The following is a 24,952-nucleotide window of genomic DNA, read 5'->3' as shown; positions in this document are numbered from 1 at the left end:
ACAGGATCTCTGGAGCTCAGTCAGAGTGACCATTAGATTCTTGGTCACCTCTGTTTCTAATGACCTTCTCCCCTGGTTGCTCAGTTTAGCAGGGCAACCAGCTCTTGGAAGAGCCCTGGTTGTGCCAAATTTTTCCTTTTGAGAAATATGGAGGCCACTGTGCTCTTGGGAACCTTCAATGTAGCAGAATATTTTGTAGCCTTGTCCAGATCTGTTTATTTCAAAAATCCTGTCTCTGAACCAGGGGCGTTTTTTGAAATCAGTGGGCCCTAGACAAAGAGGAAAAGAAAATGCAGTGGGCTACGTGACCTGTGGCGAAATGTGGGTGTGGTTTAAATTACGCTAAATATTGGGCGTGAATAATGGGCCTGGAATTTTTGCTCTTATTCCTGATATAAGAGACGTTTTCATAAGTAGGTGCCCCAGAGGAGTATGTTTACTATTGTAAATTTGCATACATTGGGAGGGAAGGGGACAGCTCAAAATATTTTTGGGGGGAGGGTCACAGTGTTTGCATGTAACTATTCTTGGACACTTTTTTTTTTCACTAAAACTTAAGTTCCCTATTTGATATGATGTTATGATAGGTTCTCTTTAATGAGTAATCTTGAGTCTTTTAGACCTCAGATGTCTCACATGTCTGTCATTGAAGCACAGATTGCCATCCTATAGTTTCCGTGTTGTGAGGAATCCACAACAGGCAGTGTGAAAGGGGCCATAAGGAGGCCAGGGGCTCTAAGCAGGAGAGCAGGGGTATGGGGGGGAGGGGGGTCTGTGGAGTAGAGAGGGGGGACCTGCCAGTCTTGAGGAGGAGAGGAGATTCTGATGAGGTCTGGGAGGATTTGAGGAGGAGAGGAGAGGTCTAAGGAGGAGAGGAGAGGTCTAAGGAGGAGAGGGGAGGTATGGGGGGTCTGAGGAGGAGAGGGGAGGTCAGAGGAGGAGAAGGGGATCTGTGCGGGGGTCTGAGGAGGAGAGGGATGGTGTGTGTGGGGGGGGTCTAAGCAGAAGAGGGAGTTCTGAGGAGGAGAGTGGAGTCTGAGGAGGAGAGGAGGAAGGTTTGGGTCATCTGAGAAGGAAATAGGGGAAGTCTGGTGGGGGGGTTTGAGGAGGAGAGGGGAGGTCTGGGGGGGTATGAGAAGGTGAGAGGGAAATTCTGGGGGGTCTGAGGAGGAGAGGGGCGGTCTTGGGGGGTCCAAGTAGAAAGGGAGTCTGGGGGGGGTCCGAGGAGCAGAGGGGTTCTGAGGAGCAGAGGGCGGTCTGCAGAGGAGAGGGGGGTCTGAGGAGGAGAAGGGAGTCTGGGAAGGTCTGAGGAGGAGAAGGGTGGTCTGTGGAGTCTGAGGAGGAGAGGGGAGGTCGGGGGGGGGAATCTGAGGAGGGGAGGGTCAGAGGGGCAGTCTGGGGGGGCCTGAGGAAGATGGGTGTGGGGGCTAAAGGAGAGGAAAGAGGGATCTGAAGAGGAGAGAGGGGAGGTCTGGGGGGGTCTGAGGAGGAGAGGGAGGTCTAGAGGGATCTCTGAAGGAGAGAGGGATCTGGGGAGGAGACAGGACGTCTGGGGGGGGGGTCTGAAGAGGGGAGGAGGGCTCTAGGAGGGAGATCTGGAGGGATCTGAGGAGGAGAGAAGGGAGCTCTGGGTGGGGGGGTGGTCTGAGGAGCAGATCTGAAGAGGAGAGGGAGGTCTGGGGGGTCTGATGAGAAGAGGTGGGTTCTGAGGAGGAAAGGGAGGTCTGAGGGGGTTTGAGGAGGAGAGGGAGGTCTGGAGGAGCTGAGGAGGAGAGAGGGGAGGTCGGGGGGGGGGGGGGTCTACGGAGAAGGAGGAGGGAAGGCGGTATATATTCTTTATAAATGCACTATAACGGAGATGAGACTTGGATGAAGAGATAGTAAATAAATTGGAACTGCATGCTGTGTTGGTTTTGTGCAATTGAAGAGATCCTCTCAGTTTCCCACTGTTGTCCCCTAAATGTAAAATTAAGGAGACTCTGTTACTTTGCCCATTTGAGACAACATGATAGGTTCTCTTGAAAGGACAACTCCCACACACACACTGTTGTGTGGTAGAGTTGTCCATGTCCATGCTACCTTGCGCTCTGTTCCCCCATTGGAGTTGGGAGGTGAAGCCTTTGTACGTTCCATGTTGGATAATGTGGGAGCTTACACAGCATCAATTACGTCCTCCCATTTTTCATTTGGCTGTGTTTAGGCCTGGTGATTGGCTGTTCAGGCTCAAACTCTATATCCTTGGAAGAAGAGGAGGCCATTTGCTCCAACACATAGCTGGAAGGACGAGACACACTATATTGTCAAAGGTATTGGGACACCCCTCCAAATCATTGGATTCAGGTGTTTCAATCACCTCCATGGCCACAGGTGTATAAAATCAAGCACCTAGGCATGCAGACTGCTTCTACAAACATTTGTGAAAGAATGGGTCGCTCTCAGGAGCTCAGTGAATTCAAGCGTGGTACCGTGATAGGTTGCCACCTGTGAAATAAGTCCATCCGTGACATTCCCTTGCTATCAAATATTCCACAGTCAACTGTTAGTGGTATTATAACAAAGTGGAAGCAAATGGGAACAGTTACAACTCAGCAACGAAGTGGTAGGCCACAAAATGACAGAGCCAGGTCAGCGCATGCTGAAGTGCACAGTGCGCAGAAGTCATCAACTTTCTGCAGAGTCAATAGATAAAGACCTCCAAGCTTTGTATGACCTTCAGCTTAGCACAACAACAGTGTGTAGAGAGCTTCATGCAATGGGTTTCCATGGCCGAGTAGCTGCATCCAAGCCTTACATCATCAAGTGTAATGCAAAGAGTTGGATGCAGTGGTGTAAAGCATGCCGCCACTGGACTCTAGAGTAGTGGAGACGTGTTCTCTCAAGTGATGAATCACACTTCTCTGTCTGGCAATCCGATGGACGTGTCTGGGATTGGCGGTTGCCAGGAGAACGGTACTTTGCTGACTGCATTGTGCCAAGTGTACATTTTAGTGGGGGAGGTGTTATGATGGGGGATTGTTTTTAAGGTATTCAGGGGTTGCACTTGGTCCCTTAGTTCTAGTGAAGAGAACTCTTAAGGCGTCAGCATGCCAAGACATTTTGGACAATTTCATGCTCCCAACTTTGTCCGAACAGTTTGGGGATGGCCCCTTCCTTTTCCAACATGACTGCACACCAGTGCACAAAGCAAGGTCCATAAAGACATGTATGAGCGAGTTTGGGGTGGAGGAACTTGACTGGCCTGCACCTCAACCCGATAGAACACCTTTGTGATCAGTTAGAGCGGAGACTGCGAGCCAGGCCTTGTCATAAAACATCAGTGCCTGAACTCACAAATGTGCTTCTGGAAGAATGGTCAGACATTCCCATAAGCACACTCCTAAACCTTGTGGACAGCCTTCCCAGAAGAGTTGAAGCTGTTATAGCTGCAAAGGGTGGGCAAACTCAATATTGAACCCCACGGACTAAGACTGGGATGCCATTAAAGTTCATGTGCGTGTAAAGGCAGGCGTCCCAATACTTTTGGAAATATAGTGTATTTTCCAAGTACTACACAGTGAAGGAAATAGGGTTGATTTAAAAAAGACAAAAAGAGTGTGCACTTTGCAAGGGAATTCACTCCAGAGCTTAGTTAAATGAGGGGAAGCTCTTCCATCATCCAATCATGTGCAAGCAAAAATGTTGTTTTTTTCTATTTTACTTGTATTCTTTCACATTTACTAGGCTCTAGAGCAACTTGCAAAGTGCACAATATTTTTACCTTTAGTAAATCCTCCCTAATGTGTGAGGTTTTTTTAGAAGAACCTACCACTTTGCCCTAAAAGTTGACCGAGTATTTGTAGGTATCAGATACACCAGCAAAAGTAAAATAAACAAAGCAGTTTAATATTGCTTTAATACTTTAATAGTAACAACTAGAGATGAGCGAATCGAACCAGGCGAAGTGGAATTCGTTTAGAATTTCAGGAAAAATTTGATTCGCGGCGAATCCGAATATTAGCATACTTCGGGTGCGCGAATCGGATTTTTCCCGATCAGCCGGCAAAAGTGTCCCTGCAGAGAGCTCCGCTATTTCTGACAGTTTTCTGACAGTTCCTTCACATGTACAGCGGTTGAAACATTGTATCTATTTGTTTCCATTTAGGATACAGATGTTTTTATTCGGAAACAGATACAATGTTTCAACCGCTGTAAATGTGAAGGAACTGTCAGAGAACTGTCAGAAATAGCGGAGATCTCTGCAGATACACTTTTTGCTGTACTGGAATACTTCTTCTTTTCATTCTTCTTTTCATTCTTCTCATTCTTCTTTTCATTCTTCTTCTCATTCTTCTTTTCATTCTTCTTCTTCTTTTCATTCTTCTTTTCATTCTTCTCATTCTTCTCATTCTTCTTCATGAAAAGAAGAATGAAAAGAAGAATGAGAAGAAGAATGAGAAGAATGAAAAGAAGAATGAAAAGAAGAAGAAGAATGAAAAGAAGAAGAAGAATCTTTTCATTCTTCTCATTCTTCTTTTCATTCTTCTCATTCTTCTTTTCATTCTTCTTTTCATTCTTCTTTTCATTCTTCTTCTTCTTTTCATTCTTCTTCTTCTTTTCATTCTTCTTCTTCTTTTCATTCTTCTTTTCATTCTTCTTCTTTTCATTCTTCTTCTTCTTCTTTTCATTCTTCTTCTTCTTTTCATTCTTCTTTTCATTCTTCTTCTTCTTTTCATTCTTCTCATTCTTCTTTTCATTCTTCTTCTTCTTCTTCTTTTCATTCTTCTTCTTCTTTTCATTCTTCTTTTCATTCTTCTCATTCTTCTTTTCATTCTTCTCATTCTTCTTTTCATTCTTCTCATTCTTCTTTTCATTCTTCTTTTCATTCTTCTTCTTTTCATTCTTCTTTTCATTCTTCTCATTCTGCTTTTCTTCTTCATGAAAAGAAGAATGAGAAGAAGAATGAAAAGAAGAATGAAAAGAAGAAGAAGAATGAAAAGAAGAATGAGAAGAATGAAAAGAAGAAGAAGAATGAAAAGAAGAATGAGAAGAAGAATGAAAAGAAGAATGAAAAGAAGAAGAATGAAAAGAAGAAGAAGAATGAAAAGAAGAATGAAAAGAAGAAGAAGAATGAAAAGAAGAATGAAAAGAAGAAGAAGAAGAATCTTTTCATTCTTCTCATTCTTCTTTTCATTCTTCTTTTCATTCTTCTTCTTCTTCTTTTCATTCTTCTTCTTTTCATTCTTCTTCTTCTTCTTTTCATTCTTCTTCTTCTTTTCATTCTTCTTCTTCTTCTTCTTTTCATTCTTCTTTTCATTCTTCTTCTTCTTCTTTTCATTCTTCTTCTTCTTCTTCTTCTTTTCATTCTTCTTTTCATTCTTCTTCTTCTTTTCATTCTTCTTCTTCTTCTTCTTCTTCTTTTCATTCTTCTCATTCTTCTGTTCATTCTTCTCATTCTTCTTTTCATTCTTCTTCTTCTTCTTCTTTTCATTCTTCTTTTCTTCTTCATGAAAAGAAGAATGAGAAGAAGAATGAAAAGAAGAATGAAAAGAAGAAGAAGAATGAAAAGAAGAATGAGAAGAATGAAAAGAAGAATGAGAAGAATGAGAAGAAGAATGAGAAGAAGAATGAGAAGAATGAAAAGAAGAAGAAGAATGAAAAGAAGAATGAAAAGAAGAAGAAGAAGAATCTTTTCATTCTTCTCATTCTTCTTTTCATTCTTCTTTTCATTCTTCTTCTTCTTCTTTTCATTCTTCTTCTTCTTCTTTTCATTCTTCTTCTTCTTTTCATTCTTCTTTTCATTCTTCTTCTTCTTCTTTTCATTCTTCTCATTCTTCTTTTCATTCTTCTTCTTCTTTTCATTCTTCTTCTTCTTTTCATTCTTCTTCTTTTTCTTTTCATTCTTCTTCTTCTTCTTCTTTTCATTCTTCTTCTTTTTCTTTTCATTCTTCTTCTTTTTCTTTTCATTCTTCTTCTTCTTCTTTTCATTCTTCTTCTTCTTTTCATTCTTCTTTTCATTCTTCCTCTTCTTCTTTTCATTCTTCTTCTTCTTCTTTTCATTCTTCTTCTTCTTCTTTTCATTCTTCTTCTTCTTTTCATTCTTCTTCTTTTCATTCTTCTTCTTCTTTTCATTCTTCTTTTCCTTCTTCTTTTCATTCTTCTCATTCTTTTTTTCATTCTTCTCATTCTTCTTTTCATTCTTCTTCTTCTTCTTTTCATTCTTCTCATTCTTCTCATTCTTCTTCATGAAAAGAAGAATGAAAAGAAGAATGAAAAGAAGAATGAGAAGAATGAAAAGAAGAATGAGAAGAAGAATGAGAAGAATGAAAAGAAGAATGAAAAGAAGAAGAAGAAGAATGAGAAGAAGAATGAAAAGAAGAAGAAGAATGAAAAGAAGAATGAGAAGAAGAATGAAAAGAAGAATGAGAAGAAGAATGAAAAGAAGAATGAGAAGAATGAAAAGAAGAAGCTTTTCATTCTTCTCATTCTTCTTTTCATTCTTCTTCTTCTTCTTTTCATTCTTCTTCTTCTTTTCATTCTTCTTCTTTTCATTCTTCTTTTCATTCTTCTTCTTCTTCTTCTTCTTTTCATTCTTCTTCTTCTTCTGAGGATGAGGATGAGGATGATGAAGAAGAAGAAGAAGAAGTAGGATGAAAATAAGAAGAATTCCAAGCCGGCAAAAAGTGTATCTGTCAGAAATAGAGGAGCTCTGCAGATACACTTTTTGCCGGCTTGGAATTCTTCTTATTTTCATCCTACTTCTTCTTCTTCTTCATCCTCATCCTCTTCTTCTTCTGAGGATGACTGCATTGTGCCAAGTGTACATTTTAGTGGGGGAGGTGTTATGATGGGGGATTGTTTTTAAGGTATTCAGGGGTTGCACTTGGTCCCTTAGTTCTAGTGAAGAGAACTCTTAAGGCGTCAGCATGCCAAGACATTTTGGACAATTTCATGCTCCCAACTTTGTCCGAACAGTTTGGGGATGGCCCCTTCCTTTTCCAACATGACTGCACACCAGTGCACAAAGCAAGGTCCATAAAGACATGTATGAGCGAGTTTGGGGTGGAGGAACTTGACTGGCCTGCACCTCAACCCGATAGAACACCTTTGTGATCAGTTAGAGCGGAGACTGCGAGCCAGGCCTTGTCATAAAACATCAGTGCCTGAACTCACAAATGTGCTTCTGGAAGAATGGTCAGACATTCCCATAAGCACACTCCTAAACCTTGTGGACAGCCTTCCCAGAAGAGTTGAAGCTGTTATAGCTGCAAAGGGTGGGCAAACTCAATATTGAACCCCACGGACTAAGACTGGGATGCCATTAAAGTTCATGTGCGTGTAAAGGCAGGCGTCCCAATACTTTTGGAAATATAGTGTATTTTCCAAGTACTACACAGTGAAGGAAATAGGGTTGATTTAAAAAAGACAAAAAGAGTGTGCACTTTGCAAGGGAATTCACTCCAGAGCTTAGTTAAATGAGGGGAAGCTCTTCCATCATCCAATCATGTGCAAGCAAAAATGTTGTTTTTTTCTATTTTACTTGTATTCTTTCACATTTACTAGGCTCTAGAGCAACTTGCAAAGTGCACAATATTTTTACCTTTAGTAAATCCTCCCTAATGTGTGAGGTTTTTTTAGAAGAACCTACCACTTTGCCCTAAAAGTTGACCGAGTATTTGTAGGTATCAGATACACCAGCAAAAGTAAAATAAACAAAGCAGTTTAATATTGCTTTAATACTTTAATAGTAACAACTAGAGATGAGCGAATCGAACCAGGCGAAGTGGAATTCGTTTAGAATTTCAGGAAAAATTCGATTCGCGGCGAATCTGAATATTAGCATACTTCGGGTGCGCGAATCGGATTTTTCCCGATCAGCCGGCAAAAGTGTCCCTGCAGAGAGCTCCGCTATTTCTGACAGTTCTCTGACAGTTCCTTCACATGTACAGCGGTTGAAACATTGTATCTATTTGTTTCCATTTAGGATACAGATGTTTTTATTCGGAAATAGATACAATGTTTCAACCGCTGTAAATGTGAAGGAACTGTCAGAGAACTGTCAGAAATAGCGGAGCTCTCTGCAGATACACTTTTTGCTGTACTGGAATACTTCTTCTTTTCATTCTTCTTTTCATTCTTCTCATTCTTCTTTTCATTCTTCTTCTCATTCTTCTTTTCATTCTTCTTCTTCTTTTCATTCTTCTTTTCATTCTTCTCATTCTTCTTTTCTTCTTCATGAAAAGAAGAATGAGAAGAAGAATGAAAAGAAGAATGAGAAGAATGAAAAGAAGAATGAGAAGAATGAAAAGAAGAATGAAAAGAAGAATGAGAAGAATGAAAAGAAGAATGAAAAGAAGAATGAGAAGAAGAATGAGAAGAATGAAAAGAAGAATGAGAAGAAGAATGAAAAGAAGAAGAAGAAGAATGAAAAGAAGAAGAATGAAAAGAAGAATGAGAAGAAGAATGAGAAGAATGAAAAGAAGAATGAAAAGAAGAAGAAGAATGAAAAGAAGAAGAAGAAGAATCTTTTCATTCCTCTCATTCTTCTTTTCATTCTTCTTTTCATTCTTCTTCTTCTTTTCATTCTTCTTCTTCTTTTCATTCTTCTTTTCATTCTTCTTCTTCTTTTCATTCTTCTTTTCATTCTTCTTCTTCTTTTCATTCTTCTCATTCTTCTTCTTCTTTTCATTCTTCTCATTCTTCTTTTCATTCTTCTTCTTCTTCTTCTTCTTTTCATTCTTCTTCTTCTTTTCATTCTTCTTTTCATTCTTCTCATTCTTCTCAATTTCTTTTCATTCTTCTCATTCTTCTTTTCATTCTTCTCATTCTTCTTTTCATTCTTCTTTTCATTCTTCTTCTTTTCATTCTTCTTTTCATTCTTCTCATTCTGCTTTTCTTCTTCATGAAAAGAAGAATGAGAAGAAGAATGAAAAGAAGAATGAAAAGAAGAAGAAGAATGAAAAGAAGAATGAGAAGAATGAAAAGAAGAAGAAGAATGAAAAGAAGAAGAAGAATGAAAAGAAGAAAGAAAAGAAGAAGAAGAATGAAAAGAAGAATGAAAAGAAGAATGAAAAGAAGAAGAATCTTTTCATTCTTCTCATTCTTCTTTTCATTCTTCTTTTCATTCTTCTTCTTCTTCTTTTCATTCTTCTTCTTTTCATTCTTCTTTTCATTCTTCTTCTTCTTCTTTTCATTCTTCTTCTTCTTTTCATTCTTCTTTTCATTCTTCTTCTTCTTCTTCTTTTCATTCTTCTTTTCATTCTTCTTCTTCTTCTTTTCATTCTTCTTCTTCTTCTTCTTTTCATTCTTCTTTTCATTCTTCTCCTTCTTTTCATTCTTCTTCTTCTTCTTCTTCTTTTCATTCTTCTCATTCTTCTTTTCATTCTTCTCATTCTTCTGTTCATTCTTCTTCTCATTCTTCTTTTCATTCTTCTTCTTCTTCTTTTCATTCTTCTCATTCTTCTTCATGAAAAGAAGAATGAGAAGAAGAATGAAAAGAAGAATGAAAAGAAGAAGAAGAATGAAAAGAAGAATGAGAAGAAGAATGAAAAGAAGAATGAGAAGAAGAATGAAAAGAAGAATGAGAAGAATGAAAAGAAGAATGAGAAGAATGAAAAGAAGAATGAGAAGAAGAATGAGAAGAAGAATGAGAAGAATGAAAAGAAGAAGAAGAATGAAAAGAAGAATGAAAAGAAGAAGAAGAATCTTTTCATTCTTCTCATTCTTCTTTTCATTCTTCTTTTCATTCTTCTTCTTCTTCTTTTCATTCTTCTTCTTCTTCTTTTCATTCTTCTTCTTCTTCTTTTCATTCTTCTTCTTCTTTTCATTCTTCTTTTCATTCTTCTTCTTCTTCTTTTCATTCTTCTCATTCTTCTTTTCATTCTTCTTCTTCTTTTCATTCTTCTTCTTCTTTTCATTCTTCTTCTTTTTCTTTTCATTCTTCTTCTTCTTCTTCTTTTCATTCTTCTTCTTTTTCTTTTCATTCTTCTTCTTTTTCTTTTCATTCTTCTTCTTCTTCTTTTCATTCTTCTTCTTCTTTTCATTCTTCTTTTCATTCTTCCTCTTCTTCTTTTCATTCTTCTTCTTCTTTTCATTCTTCTTCTTCTTCTTTTCATTCTTCTTCTTCTTTTCATTCTTCTTCTTTTCATTCTTCTTCTTCTTTTCATTCAAGAAGAAGAAGTAGGATGAAAATAAGAAGAATTCCAAGCCGGCAAAAAGTGTATCTGCAGAGCTCCGCTAAGTGTATCTGCAGAGCGCCTCTATTTCTGACAGATACACTTTTTGCCGGCTTGGAATTCTTCTTATTTTCATCCTACTTCTTCTTCTTCTTCTTCATCCTCATCCTCTTCTTCTTCTTCTGAGGATGAGGATGAAGAAGAAGAAGAAGAAGAAGTAGGATGAAAATAAGAAGAATTCCAAGCCGGCAAAAAGTGTATCTGCAGAGCTCCGCTAAGAAATAGCGGAGCTCTGCAGATACACTTTTTGCCGGCTTGGAATTCTCCTTCTTCCCATCCTTCTTCTTCTTCTCATCCTTCTTCTTCTTCTCATCCTTCTCCTTCTTCTCATCCTTCTTCTTCTTCTCATCCTTCTTCTTCTTCTCATCCTTCTCCTTCTTCTCATCCTTCTTCTTCTTCTCATCCTTCTCCTTCTTCTCATCCTTCTCCTTCTTCTCATCCTTCTTCTTCTTCTCATCCTTCTTCTTCTTCTCATCCTTCTTCTTCTTCTCATCCTTCTTCTTCTTCTCATCCTTCTCCTTCTTCTCATCCTTCTTCTTCTTCTCATCCTTCTTCTTCTTCTCATCCTTCTTCTTCTTCTCATCCTTCTCCTTCTTCTCATCCTTCTTCTTCTTCTCATCCTTCTTCTTCTCATCCTTCTCCTTCTTCTCATCCTTCTCCTTCTTCTCATCCTTCTCCTTCTTCTCATCCTTCTCCTTCTTCTCATCCTTCTCCTTCTTCTCATCCTTCTCCTTCTCCTTCTTCTCATCCTTCTCCTTCTTCTCATCCTTCTCCTTCTCCTTCTTCTCATCCTTCTCCTTCTCCTTCTTCTCATCCTTCTCCTTCTTCTCATCCTTCTCCTTCTCCTTCTTCTCATCCTTCGCCTTCTCCTTCTCCTTCTCCTTCCTCATCTCCAAGGGCATTTAAATTAAAGGTACAGTGTTCTGCACTAATATAAAGGCTCTCTGAAGCCTAGAAACCCTTTTTATAAGTTAAATTCGCAGCGAATAAATTCGCATCGAATCGAATTTCTTCCTCAAATTCGGCGAATCAGCCGAATCGAATTTTTGAATAATTCGCTCATCTCTAGTAACAACACTGGACCAAGTTTATTGTATTGACCATTTATGTTATGGTATCCCCCTTTAAAATCCTTTTAGCAAAGACTTTGTCTTCGTCACTGTCTTCAATGAGCAGTCTAGGGGATGTTGTTTTTGGAGTTTTATTGTAGAACTGGGGAGAGGGATTGGGAACTTTAGTAGGATACTCCTAGATTAGAACTATTCACATTAGAGTACATCTAACTGATCTCTTAGTTAGGCACAGTTGAAGTCCTTGCTGAAAGCAGATAGCCTTTAGATTGCAGCAACAGCAGGTTAGAGCTGGGAAAAGTCCCTCAGCAGTAGCAACAATTGGACAAGCTCTTTATAACACCAGCCAGTGTTCCCTTTTCTTAGACCCACGCTGACTATCAAGCACCAGAGGGGTAGCAAGCACACAAAATCTCTGTGTCTGTACTCACAATGCCCTAGGACAGAATGGTAACCTCCTTCCAATCTTCCCAGCTACATCCTTCAGTAATAACAGACAGGTTCTTGGCAGACAAGGGAGTCAGTGTACTGAAGAACCAGGGTCATTCTTTCTAGCTCCAGACCTTCAGGTCACCCACCTGAGGCCGCATGGCAACAAGTACCAGGCGAGGCAAGCCTGCTTCCAGCTTGGACCCTGAGCCCATGTGCTCACAGAACATAAATACCACTCCCAGCATGCAATGGGGCCACCCTGCCCTGCAATTGGCCAGGGCTTTATCCATATTCATGCTGTTCTTCTGCCTAGACCCTAGCTATGTTCTGGAAGGCTCTCATAGCTTCCTGAAGGCAGGTGAAGCTCAAGACAAACTCAAACAGCACCAGAGCATCATGAGCAGACCTGACTAATCAGCTCTCTGTTAAGCGGAATAACACTGATTTTACCTAAGAGCCTCTCCGCAGAGAAACACAGTTATAATTATGCTAACTATACATATCCTAGAACCTAGCCAGGAGGGTGCTACATACAAAAATCTGCTGTAAAGCTTCTATGGTTTGTAACCTGTACAGAAATTATGGGTTGATTTACTAAAACTGGAGAGTGCAAAATCTGGTGCAGATGTGCATTGTAGCTAATCGGCTTCTAACATCAGATTGGTCAGTTAAGCTTTGACATAAAAACCTGGAAGCTGATTGGTTTCTATTCAGAGCTGCACCAGATTTTGCACTCTCCAATTTTAGTAAATCAACCCCCATGCACAGGGGAGGACTGACAACTCATGGGGCCCCCGGGCAATAGGGGATCATGGGGCCCCTGTGTCCTTGCCCAAACTCAAAAAAGCCTATGAAAAAGGTACCAGGGGCATCTCATGGGGCCCCCTACTGACCCCAGGCCCTCGGGCAGCGCCCGAGTTTCCAAATGGTCAGTCTGCCTCTGCCCATGCATCACATCAAGTAGATATTCCCAGGGATTGTACAATACAATTAATGTTGATAAATTATCTTATCCACCATTCTTGATATTGAAGTGCTCTTATATGAGTTTATTGTTCCACCTATTTGTCTCCAGAGGAAAGAGCTGGCCGAATCCTTTGACTCTCTTTTGCAATATGGAATGTCTGTTATTCAGCGGTATCGCATTGTGTTTCCATTGTCCGCATCCCAGTCGGTAGAACGCCTCCAGGGTTTGCTCAGGTCAGTGACTACAAATGATTACTAATTTGTAATAAAAACTGCTTTACATTTGAAAACACAACATCATATACAAATATATGAACCAGTCACAGAGGCATACCTGAAATACATAGGTATAATAACTATATCTGAACAAAGAAAATATACATTGCCTCTTACTACCTAATAAAATCACTGAACTGTTATGGTTGGAAAGGCAAGGCTACTTATCTAACTCATACTTATTTCAGCAAAAATGGCAAACTGAACATTTGCAGTTGACATCAAACAAACCAGTGCCAGCCACATATAAACTGAGCACCCAACATCACATGGCTTAAAGGCCTGTCCTAAACTTCAGTGCAAGATAGATAACGTGCTAACCACTAGGTTAGATACTGTCCGGCTGAGGACATCAGTCAGCGGAGATGTGCGGAGATGGAGGATCGGATGTAGTGGGTGGCCACTAGGGTATATAATGTTGGACATGGTGGCTGGAAACCCTAGCTCCTGAGGACACGTCGCATGTTCATGATGAAATGCTTAGGGCAGGACTTCTGGTTATCATCGTATTTGGTGACCTGAGGCGCATGGTGGCCATTTTGGATAAGGCGCCTCTCAATCTTTTAAGGATATGAATGACTTTTTAATGCATAGTAAGTGCAATATCTTTTCACAAATAAACAGTACTTCCTTTTTCTGCTGCATGGCACTTGGAGAAATAATATTGAACCAAATTAAGGGGGTACGTTTTACCATCGGGAGGTTTGAAAGAGGCTACTTTAAAGGAGAAGAGCTGCACAGATCTTGAAGCACAAATTCGAAAGCACAATTCCATCACTTATAGTTTATGTGGTTAGGAACTGGCACGGACACTAATTTGGACAATTGGTCACGATCTGTTGTTTATTTACATACATATATTTTATACATTTAAATTTTTTTATATTCTATAGTTTACTTTGTTTTAGGTTACTTTAGCTAATTCACTATTATATGTGTATATGCATTGCTGCTAGCCACCAACACAATGGGCACTTATTTTTATGCATTGGAGGTGATTATCACTTTATAACAGCAGCTACCATTAGTATGTTTATGTAATCACAGTGCTGGGATATTGCTTGATATTTATTAATATTAAATATGATTTTTTTGAGTTGGAAGAGGTAAATATTTAATGTTCAATTACACAATTACAAAAATGGATTCATCTTACATGCAGGGTCCTGATACAAACGTGTAAGACCAAAGCTTTCAGAGAACTGTGCTCACCAACTCCCAGTTTACAGGACAGGATAACTGAGGCTATCAAGGTATCAATCAGGATAGATTTTTCCTCTTTTCAGAGAATGACATTGGTACATGACTGATTTTTATTTACATTCTCCAATTTAGACAGGAACCCATGAGTGGTTTGATCTGAAGATACAGCATCTACAGCCAATGATACAGGTAAGACTAGGGTGGAAAAAATAGTTATTCTAACTCAACAAATTGCAAGATTTCTATGCTGATTTTTAATCTAAAGGTATTCATAAACATAGAAATCATCTTTTTGGCTGATTTTGGTAGATTAGGTAGCTGTGATTATGACACCATGCTAAACTGCACTGGAAACTAATTGAACTTTTTGGGGCTAGTCAATTTTCCAGCACGATAGGACTGTCGCTAGGAAAGTCTGCTTCCTCTTCTACAGTTCATTACAGGTTGTAAAACCTTCCATAAACCCAGTGACTGACCTTAGGAGCTACACAGAAATGAAACAAATCCTCCTACATACATTGAACAGATGTAGAGAAGAGAAGACTGCAGATAAACATGTACAAAGTCCAGAATTTATACAGCTTGTCTGAGCTTTCAAAAAGCAGGGAGCTGAAATGACATTCTGCAGAGCTAAGTGAGAGCTGATTTGGAGGGAAGGGACACTCCCCCCTCTTCACACAGAAACACAAAATAGAATAGAAAAAGAAAATACAATATTAAAGAATAGACTAGAATAAAAAAATAATGAATTTGGCCATCTTCTGAAATTCAAATTTCAAACCATCTTAGCTTCTGTTTGATCTGTAGCTGCCATGATGCTGCACAAGTGATCAATTATGACACCAGTCATTTGATGATTTGACAGTTTGGCTGAGAGCATGAGCAAATGTGACAGTTACATTGCCAGCACGTGCTGTAACGGTTTTTTGAAACTGTTAAATTGATGGGTTTAGTGTCACTTTAAGTTTAGAAATATAAAGTTTTGGCAAAATAAGCTTTTCATCCCAAGTCTGTACAAAAGACAAAGAGGGTACTAGTTGTGTATGACTGAAAAAAGATTTTAAAAGCAGTTAAGGAAAGGGTTCTTTACAGTAAAGAGGTCTAAAGCTGCAGAACACCTTGCTGAATAAGGCAGTAATGACAAAATCTATAAAGGGTATAAAAGTGACCCTGTAACATAGCTAAATTATATCCAGCAAAACGATATCTAGCTGCCCATGTCGCTGAACTCTACTCTCTTTGTGAGAAATGGTCCCTCAAATTATGCCAGGAAACTAACATAACTGGGAGTGTCTACCCATATGGAAGAAAAATATATTTGAAATATATTTTAAAAATATCCTTTCCAAATATATTGACATATATTTGAAATGCTTAAATTTTGGCCATATTCAATATATTTAAAAGAAAAAAAAAAAAAATATATATATATATATATATATACACACATACATACATATATATACATACATACATACACACACATATACATACACACAAACATATATACACATGCACTGCATGTTGGAATGTGTTTTTATTACAAAATATATGAAAAATATTTTTAGAATTATTTTTCATATATTTTGTAATATATAAAAAATGCATTTCAACATGCACTGTATGTGTATATGTGTGTGTGTGTGTGTATATATATATATATATATATATGTACATATACCCACACACAGAGCATGCTGAAATGTGTTTTTTATATATTACAAAGGATATGAAAAATACTTTTAAAAATATATATTTTTTAAAATATATTCTTCAGATTTTTTTTAACATATAAAAAAGTCATTTTAACATATATTTTACATATATTTGTAAATGCATTCCACAAATGTAGATTTGTATATTTGAAATGTATTTTTACAAATATTTTTCACATACAGTGTATGTATGTGTGTGTGTGTGTGTGTATATATATATATATATATATATATATATATATATATATATTTTTTAATATGGCCAAAATTGTAGCATTTCAAATATATGTCAATATATTTGGGAAAAATATTTTTCAAATATATTTCAACTATATTTTTCTTCCATGTGGGTATCTCTGTGGTGCCCTGGAGCCTTCACTGGTTCCTCCTGCTGACCTCCATGTTACTTCCTCCATGTTAAAGGTCAACATAGCAGCTTTTGTGCCAAAGAGGGTTATTTTGGTTTTCAGATAAACGAATTCCATGCTGACCAATTTAGTTCTCTTTCTTCCAGAATATTTATAACATATGCTATTTCTTGCAGGGCTACGAGGAAAACTTGAAATCTTTGCTAACCCTGGTGGCAGATGTCACCACTGACCTTCAGAATTGTCACAAATACTTCAATAAGTGTTTTATCAAGTAAGGAATTAAAGATGTACACATTTGTGTTGCACATTTACATTTTTAATTATCTAAACACAAAGATACTTGTTGCTTTACACAAGTTAAATTAAAGCTGAACTTCAGGTATGATCTTAATGGAATACTTCCATTGGTCAAGCTTGGGCCATTGTAAGTATCTACATACCTGAGGGAAGACTGGGGAACCTGACAATCAGTAAGTGCTTCTATAATGATCTAAGATAGACCAATGTAAGTTTCCAATTAAGATCATACCTGTCAGTCAGGTAAAATACTTGTGATACCTTTAAAAGCTAGGCCTTTTCTGGTTCACAACTTCTACATCTAATTGTTTTCTTGTCTCCTTAGCACTCTCAAGATTGATGTTTTCAGTCTGACCTTCCAGGAACTGGAGGAACTGGTATATGTGCTATAATTATTTAAAATGTTACCTGCATAACCCTGGCTTCTTCTCAAGTTATATATTTTTTTTTTCATTTCTTCAGATTTCCAAGCATTTATTAAATCAGCTCCCACCTGCCAACCACAGCTGTCGCCAGCAGCTCTCTGACTCTTTGTATCAACTTTATCTCACTCTACGTGAACTTCACAACCTCCATAACTTCCTACCAAATAGGTAAACTTTAGGCAGAAGAGACAGCTGGGGCAAGAATACACCTTTAGATGGCAGTGCCCTTACACAGTTGGGATCACAAAGTCAGGCATACCCCCATCATTTACTTGCAGAGCCTTACAGATGTTTTGGTATCCTCTCTCTGCAGAGATTTTTTCTAACGTATCAAATGTATTCCTTAAGAATGACATTAAGACCCTGTTCACACCTATGCCTCATAGCGAGTCTTGTCAGATGCATCCAGAAAAGCAGAGGGATGTGGTGTACTCCAAATGGAGTAGCGGCCAAACAAAAGTAAGTGCTATAGTGAATAGATGGCATCACTGTCCAAAATCAATGGTATCAAGTACCACCATCACATAGCAAGCACAATCAAGAGCAGTTTATTAGTCACAAATGCAATCAGCAACAAGGACATTTTGTAGCCTTAAACAGACCCCTTAACTGTCAGACAGGATGTATCAAAGCGCATGTTACTGGTATGGGTCTGGTTCACATGTATGTTTTGTGGCATAGCATTAAAAATTGTTTAGATATGTTTTTCCATACATTGTTGGGTGTCAAGGGGACCTATAAATGTCAATGGGAGAACATCAGTTAATAGGACACATCTTAGTAACTATGCGTTTGCAGTATATGATAATGCATGAAGCAACCCTGATTTTTAGTCTTTTTGTTGATTTGTTTTTTTTGTGTAAACTTTTTGAGTTTCCATGTATTTGTGTTTTGTAGTGCTAGAAACCTAATAATAGGTACAAACCATAAAAGAAAATGTATAATGAACCCTAAATAATTTATTTTTAACTGTGAAATTTGTGGTTACAATTTTAGTTACCCTTATCTTTATTAACTCCTTCATTCCCATCCCTTAGGTCCACTTTAGCATCTTCGCCTTGGGAGGACCTTGTCCCAGCACTGCATATGCTTTAAGGAGTATGCTACTGCAGCATGTTGTTGTACAGGGGCGGACTGACAACTCATGGGGCCCCGAGCAATAGGGGATCATGGGGCCCCTGTGTCCTCACCCATACCCAAAAAAGCCTATGAAAAAGCCAATGAAAGGTACCAGGGCCATCTTATGGGGCTACCTACTGAACCCGGGCCCTCGGGCAGTGTCCGAGTGCTCGAATGGTCAGTCCGCCCCTGTTGTACCATGTACTCGTGTTACAAAGTATAATTTTCTCGTTGTAGTGTTTCCATTGTGTGAAATACCGGTTGTTCCTGCAAGTCCCCATGCTTTCCTCTTTAAATCTGAGCACGTTAGGCATAGAAGCATATCCTTCTCTGTGTGGTCAGTTTTCTGGCTGTACTGGGGGCACAGCTTGCCTGTCCTACAATGATCAGACTTACTGACATGCACCTCTGCATAGCTAACTGAGAAGATCAATGTATTGCTCTTTCTCCATTCCCACCTTTCCAAGCCGCTTATGCAGCTGAGAACAAAGTGAATGTGATCACTTATAAAAAAGTTTTTTTGTTTTTTTGTATATATACACACACACATATGCTTTGCCTTTCATTTCTATTTGAAACTAAATGGGCTGTTTTACAAGCCAAGGGTTCACATGTACCACATACATTTATTTAGATCCCCAAGTAGTTAATAAATATACGCACACCCCTGCAACTGTGAGTTTCTCTAACCTAAAGAAAGAAAGTGCCATCCCTGGTGTTAGAGACAAAAGCACTTGGTACCAGGCACATTTGCTTATTTTAAATTAACTAGATGTAATATTACTGGTCTGAGTTATCTTATTCTCTGCTAACCAAGGGTAAACAAGCCCATGTGATTACCATAAATCACATAAAAAGATATGTGATGAACCGCCTGTCACCCTGATTGGGTGATTCCATCAGAGAACTGCTTCCTCGCCTCTAGGACACAGGACCAAAGGTTCATAGCTGGGTATCACACCCAAGACTAGGTGACATTTGCTTAGGTGCAAAACTGGAACCCTTTATTGAACAGAAATACAGGTTTTTATACACTTGATAAATAGCGGCAGTCCCCACATGAACAATAAAAAATATTACACATTGGGATAAACATCCCACACTGATTAGGTAAGAGTTTGATCACATTATCCTAAACAGTGCAAACCGTAAACAGTACAGCTAACAGTGATCTAATTACCAGTAAGCTAATCAACAGCCAAACACACAGGCAATGCTTTGATTAATCAGGGAGACCACTGCAGACAGCCCAGTAAATAAGCCCATCCCTATATACACAAAGTACATTACACATGCTGTCTTTCAGGTGTTTGTCCATCACAAGACAAATCAATATTCCAAACAGTCTGAAAAAGTGGAATTCATCTATCCTCATAGATTTCTTGAGGGAGATTGTTGATACATATTTCTGTGTCAAGTGGAGGAGTTTCTCCAACCCAGTCTGCAGGAGGGCCCCATATTTCCTCTGACCGTTACCTGTACAAGATTAATATTACACCTTTCCATCCACTCCAGAAGGGAAGCTGTATTTTCTTTATTCAGACAATTAATCCAAGTCTCACTCTCAGTGTTCATCACGTTGTTGTCTATCTTTAGAGAATGATCTGCTCTCTCCGTGGGCCATATTCAATGGGTAGAAGACTAGCCTTAGTCCCCTCCAAAAGCCCCTGCCCAACCGCTGCTTCTGTAACGTTCCATCTGCCAAATCTGCTCCTCCAAGCCCATGCAGCAGGGCACACCTATGAATCTCTTTCATGCTTCCTGACTGTTTCCTCACTGGTCAACTGGCTTACTCCACCAGCTTCAGTTGCTTCCTCACTGGCCAATAGGCTCATCTCTCAGGCTACCACCTTTTCCTTATGGGTCATCTGACCCTTGCTGCCACTTTTCTCACTGGTCAATTGGCTTATCCTGACAGCTTCCACCATTTTTTTACTGGTCAGCTGGTCTATCCTACTGGTGGTCCTATTGCAGCTTTCTACTACATCTACTAGTATAGGTGGGTGACCTGAGGACAAGATCCTTATAAGTCCAAACTCAGTCAGGGGGGTTCCTGCCCATCCCTACTTCAGTTTGTAACAAGGGGTTTGCAAAGGGAATGTACATAAAACTTACCACTTGCTTGTTTTATTGACCACTCCTTCCTTTTATTTACCACTGCTAAAGTTCCGTACATCAATATACAGAAACCAGTGTAGCTAAAGTACATGATGTGACTGACATCTATTTTAGTGGAAAGCTGGCCACCAATGTCAACAGCTTATCAGGGAATGTCTGAACGATTAATTCAGCTAGTTATATTGTAATAAAAAAATAAAATAGAAAAGAATAGAATAAAATAGAATAGAAAATACAATAATAGAATAGAAAATAATAGACTAGAATAGAATAGAAAAAATAGAATGTATTAGAGTAGAATGGAAAATAGCCATCTTCTGAAATTTGACTGTTCAATAGAATAAAATAGAATATATCCATCTTCTGAAATGTGAATTTCAAAAAGATTAGAATAGAGCAAAACAGAATGGAATAGTATAGAAAGTAAAGGAATAGAAAAGTAAAAGAATAGAATAGCAATAAGAAGAGAATAGAAAGTATATAGCCAGTGTTAGGTAGGATTATTAAATGGTGTGCAGTACACTCTTAGTACTGCAAAGAGAGGTAGCTAAGGAGCCAGTACGTTTGGGGACCCCAATAAAAAAGGGCCTTGTGGTTTATAGTTACATCTCTGCTACTAACAATATTACTTGCCTGAAGTTACATATTGGAAATCTGCAAAATCACACTGGAGCTTCTCCCCATCTTCTAGGAATGCACCTCTACCACTGTCTGAATCCCACCGATGGTTTGCAGATGCGTTGCCTTGCTGGTTGAAGAAGGCTTATTCCACCGCCCTTGAGAGAGTCCAAAGAGCTGTACAAATAGACCTGGTAAGAATGCTTATTGCAAAAAAGGTCATATTAAATAAGTCTGATATAAGTAAAAAGTGAGTTATTGATTAAAATTAAGAAAAATCCAAAATCACAGGTACAAGAAGGGTTGCCCTTCTGGAAACGTGTTAGAGACGTGTTACTCGTGTTAGAGATCTGGAGGAGCAAGTTGCTGGGCAGAACCGACAACCTTGAAAGGGGTCTTCTGCTCCCTGAGCAGGTAGCTAATGGGATTGATGTGGAGGGCGGAGGGGCTAATCAGGATTATCAGGTAGGATGATGTGTTACTGTAACGAGAGGGAGTGGTAGGGGCTCACAGAAATGGAAGGCTGGCCTTGGGAGCACCCAAACAGATTTGCCAAGTTAGGTGAAAATGTGGGGGTGGTAAGCTCAGGGGTGGTAGCCCTGGATGTCTCTGCTATCCCTAACAGCTGGGAGGGCAGACCATCTGGGAGGGGTGGTGAAGGTAGTGTAGGAAGACCTAGACAGCTGGGGGTAGTAGGGGATTCTATAATCAGAAGGACTGATAGAATGATTTGTCACCAGGATCACCTCAACCAAATGGTTTGCTGTCTCCATGGTGCCAGGGTTTGGCATGTGGTGGACCGGGTTGATAAATTACTGGGAGGGGCTGGGCATTACCCAGCTGTCTTGGTCCTTGTTGGAACCAATGACAGAATACATGGACGTTGGAGGCTCCTTAGCCCCTTGGCGCCGGCTGAACACAAATGTGCAGCCTCCCGGCGTCTGGGCCTAGTTGATCCAGAGGAAGGCAAAAAAAAAGTACAGGCTCTTATAACCAAATTCCAAAGACCTCATCAAGGTGTATCAAGGAGTGGCTCAAGAAGAAGCACATTGAGGTCCTGGAGTGGCCTAACCAGTCTAAAGACCTTAATCCGATTGAAAATCTGTGGAGGGAGCTGAAAGTTCGAGTTGTCAAATGTCAGCCACCAAACCTTAATGACTTGGAGAGAATCTGCCAAGAGGAGTGGGCCAAAATCCCTCCTGAGATGTGTGCAAACCTGGTGGCCAACTACAGGAAATGTCTGACCTCTGTGATTTCCAACAAGGGATTTCCCACCAAGTACTAAGTCATATTTTGTGAAGGGGATCAAATACTTATTTCCCTCATAAACATGCAAATCAGTGCATCATTTGTTACACATGCATTTCTTTTGAATTTTTTGTTGCTATTCTGTCTATGTGTTACAATACATCTACCATTCGATTTTTAGACTGATCATTTCTTTGTGAGTGGTCAAACATTCAAAATCAGCAGGGGATCAAATACTTATTTCCTTCACTGTATGTACGTGATTTGCATTTCCAGGTAGGGGGCACATGCCGCCCTACCCGCACCGCCATTGGCGGCTATGGATGTCAATCACCGGGTCCCTCACCTAACTCACCAAACCAACAAATTACTTCTCAACCACCTAACAAATATTATAAATCTCCCAAATCAATAAAAATAAATAAATCAATAAAGAAATAAATACAATCAAATATAATATAAATAAATGTCCAAATATATAAAAAGTCCAAAGCAAAAGTCCATCAAAACCATACAAATCCAGTAAGTTGAATTTCCAATTCCTATTTCAATCTTCGTGATATCTCGGAAAAAAGAATACTAATATAGTGTATTACCTTCTAAATAATAAATTTACAATGTATAATTACAATCAATAAATAAGTGCACCAAAATCAAAACCTATACAACTGTGAATATCATGTGAATCATGCGATCAGTGAAAATATAACAATTAAAAAAAAAAAAAAACTAAAATATATCCAAAAATTATATAAATACAACAATCATCAACTACAGTAAATAAGTGAAACTAATATGATGTATAAGTGAACACTTCAATTCATATAGTGAGCACCACTCCCAAATAGTGACCACCTCCAAATAGTGATATTAAATACCATTACCCTCAGGTAGTATTCATAAGCTTATCTCGATATTTCTGGTAAATGCACTACTTCCAAGCTTTCATTTACTTCATAAGCCCATCCTCCATATTCCTCATAAAGCAAAGGAATATCGAGATACGCGTATGAATACTACCTGAGGGTAATGTATTTAATATCACTATTTGGAGGTGGTCACGGAGTGCTCACTATATGAATTGAAGTAGTCACGGAGTGCTCACTATATGAATTGAAGTAGTCACGGAGTGCTCACTATATGAATTGAAGTAGTCACGGAGTGCTCACTATATGAATTGAAGTAGTCACGGAGTGCTCACTATATGAATTGAAGTAGTCACGGAGTGCTCACTATATGAATTGAAGTAGTCACGGAGTGCTCACTATATGAACTGAAGTAGTCACGGAGTGCTCACTATATGAATTGAAGTAGTCACGGAGTGCTCACTATATGAACTGAAGTAGTCACGGAGTGCTCACTATATGAACTGAAGTAGTCACGGAGTGCTCACTATATGAACTGAAGTAGTCACGGAGTGCTCACTATATGAACTGAAGTAGTCACGGAGTGCTCACTATATGAACTGAAGTAGTCACGGAGTGCTCACTATATGAACTGAAGTAGTCACGGAGTGCTCACTATATGAACTGAAGTAGTCACGGAGTGCTCACTATATGAATTGAAGTAGTCACGGAGTGCTCACTATATGAATTGAAGTAGTCACGGAGTGCTCACTATATGAATTGAAGTAGTCACAGAGTGCTCACTATATGAATTGAAGTTTTCACTTATACATCATACTTGTTTCACTTATTTACTGTAGTTGATGATCGTTGTATTTATATCATTTTTGGATATATTTTAGTTTTTGTTTATTTTATTTTTTTTGCATTGTTATATTTTCACTGATCACTGATTCACTGATTCACATGATATTCACAGTTGTATAGGTTTTGATTTTGGTGCACTTATTTATTGATTTTAATTATACACTGTAAATTTATTATTTAGAAGGTAATGCACCATATTAGTATTCTTTTTTCCAAGGTATCACAAGGAATGAAATAGGAATTAGAAATTCAACTTACTGGATTTATATGGTTTTGGTGGACTTTTGCTTTGGACTTTTGATATATTTGGGCATTTATTTATATTTGATTGTATTTCTTTATTGATTTATTTATTTTTATTGATTTGGGAGATTTATAATATTTGTTAGGTGGTTGGGAAGTAATTTGTTGGTTTGGTGAGTTAGGTGAAGGAAAGGTTTATATTATTTATTAACTTTCTAGGGTGAAAGTGTCACTTTCTTTTATGGGGTGATTGTGTGGGGATTTCACGTATTTAGAATATTAAGGTGTATTTACTCATAATCACCGGGTCCCGGCCCAGGATTCCCCACCAGCACTTGGTGATCATCGGGCAAAGATGACGGGGGAGAGACCTGTGTGTAAACAACACAGGTCTCTCTCTTGCCAGCATGGACATACTGCTGTGTATTTCTCTGCACAGCAGAGAAATACACAGCAGCATGTCTCGCTAGTAAAATACACACATCACATCATGTAAAACAGCACACTGTTAACCCTTTGATCGCCCCAGATGTTAACCCCTTCCTGCCCAGTGTCATTAGTACAGTGTCAGTACTTTTTGTTAGCACTGATCACTGTATTAGTGTTACTGGGGATGTCAGTGGCTGTTAGTCAGTTCCCACCCAGTGTCAGAATGTCTGCCGCAGTCCCGCTATAAGTTGCTGATTGTCGCCATTAGTAGTATAAAAAAATAAAAATTCCAGTATATACTGTACACCGCCATTTGTAGACGCTATAACTTTAACGTAAACCAATTAATTTACATGTAGCAGAATACATTTTGGCCCAAATTTATGAAGAGATTTGATTTTTGAAATATTTTTACTGGATATGTTTTATAGCAAAAAATAAACCTGGAGACAGGTGATTGATACAACCAGGTGTATGCCTGAAGTGCTAGTGATATATT

At 38.8% G+C, this 24,952-nt stretch overlaps 1 protein-coding gene across 2 annotated transcripts in view; it reads left to right on the top strand.

The window, feature by feature from the left end:
- Positions 1 to 24,952, top strand: part of UNC13D (unc-13 homolog D) — a 156,713-nt gene that overhangs the window by 53,410 nt on the left and 78,351 nt on the right. For both annotated transcript variants that reach the window (XM_089654907.1, XM_089654906.1), the window contains exons 15-21: positions 12,789 to 12,913; positions 14,118 to 14,208; positions 14,291 to 14,347; positions 16,418 to 16,515; positions 16,867 to 16,918; positions 17,004 to 17,134; positions 20,895 to 21,015. In XM_089654907.1, the coding sequence (XP_089511033.1) occupies positions 12,789 to 12,913; positions 14,118 to 14,208; positions 14,291 to 14,347; positions 16,418 to 16,515; positions 16,867 to 16,918; positions 17,004 to 17,134; positions 20,895 to 21,015 (675 nt within the window). The remainder of the gene's footprint in view (positions 1 to 12,788; positions 12,914 to 14,117; positions 14,209 to 14,290; positions 14,348 to 16,417; positions 16,516 to 16,866; positions 16,919 to 17,003; positions 17,135 to 20,894; positions 21,016 to 24,952) is intronic.

Source organism: Staurois parvus, unplaced genomic scaffold (genome assembly GCF_062004578.1).
Source record: "Staurois parvus isolate SC_StPar_1 unplaced genomic scaffold, SC_StPar_1.0 ptg000813l, whole genome shotgun sequence".
Lineage (NCBI taxonomy): Eukaryota > Metazoa > Chordata > Amphibia > Anura > Ranidae > Staurois > Staurois parvus.
This window is presented reverse-complemented; position numbering and strand designations above follow the sequence as displayed.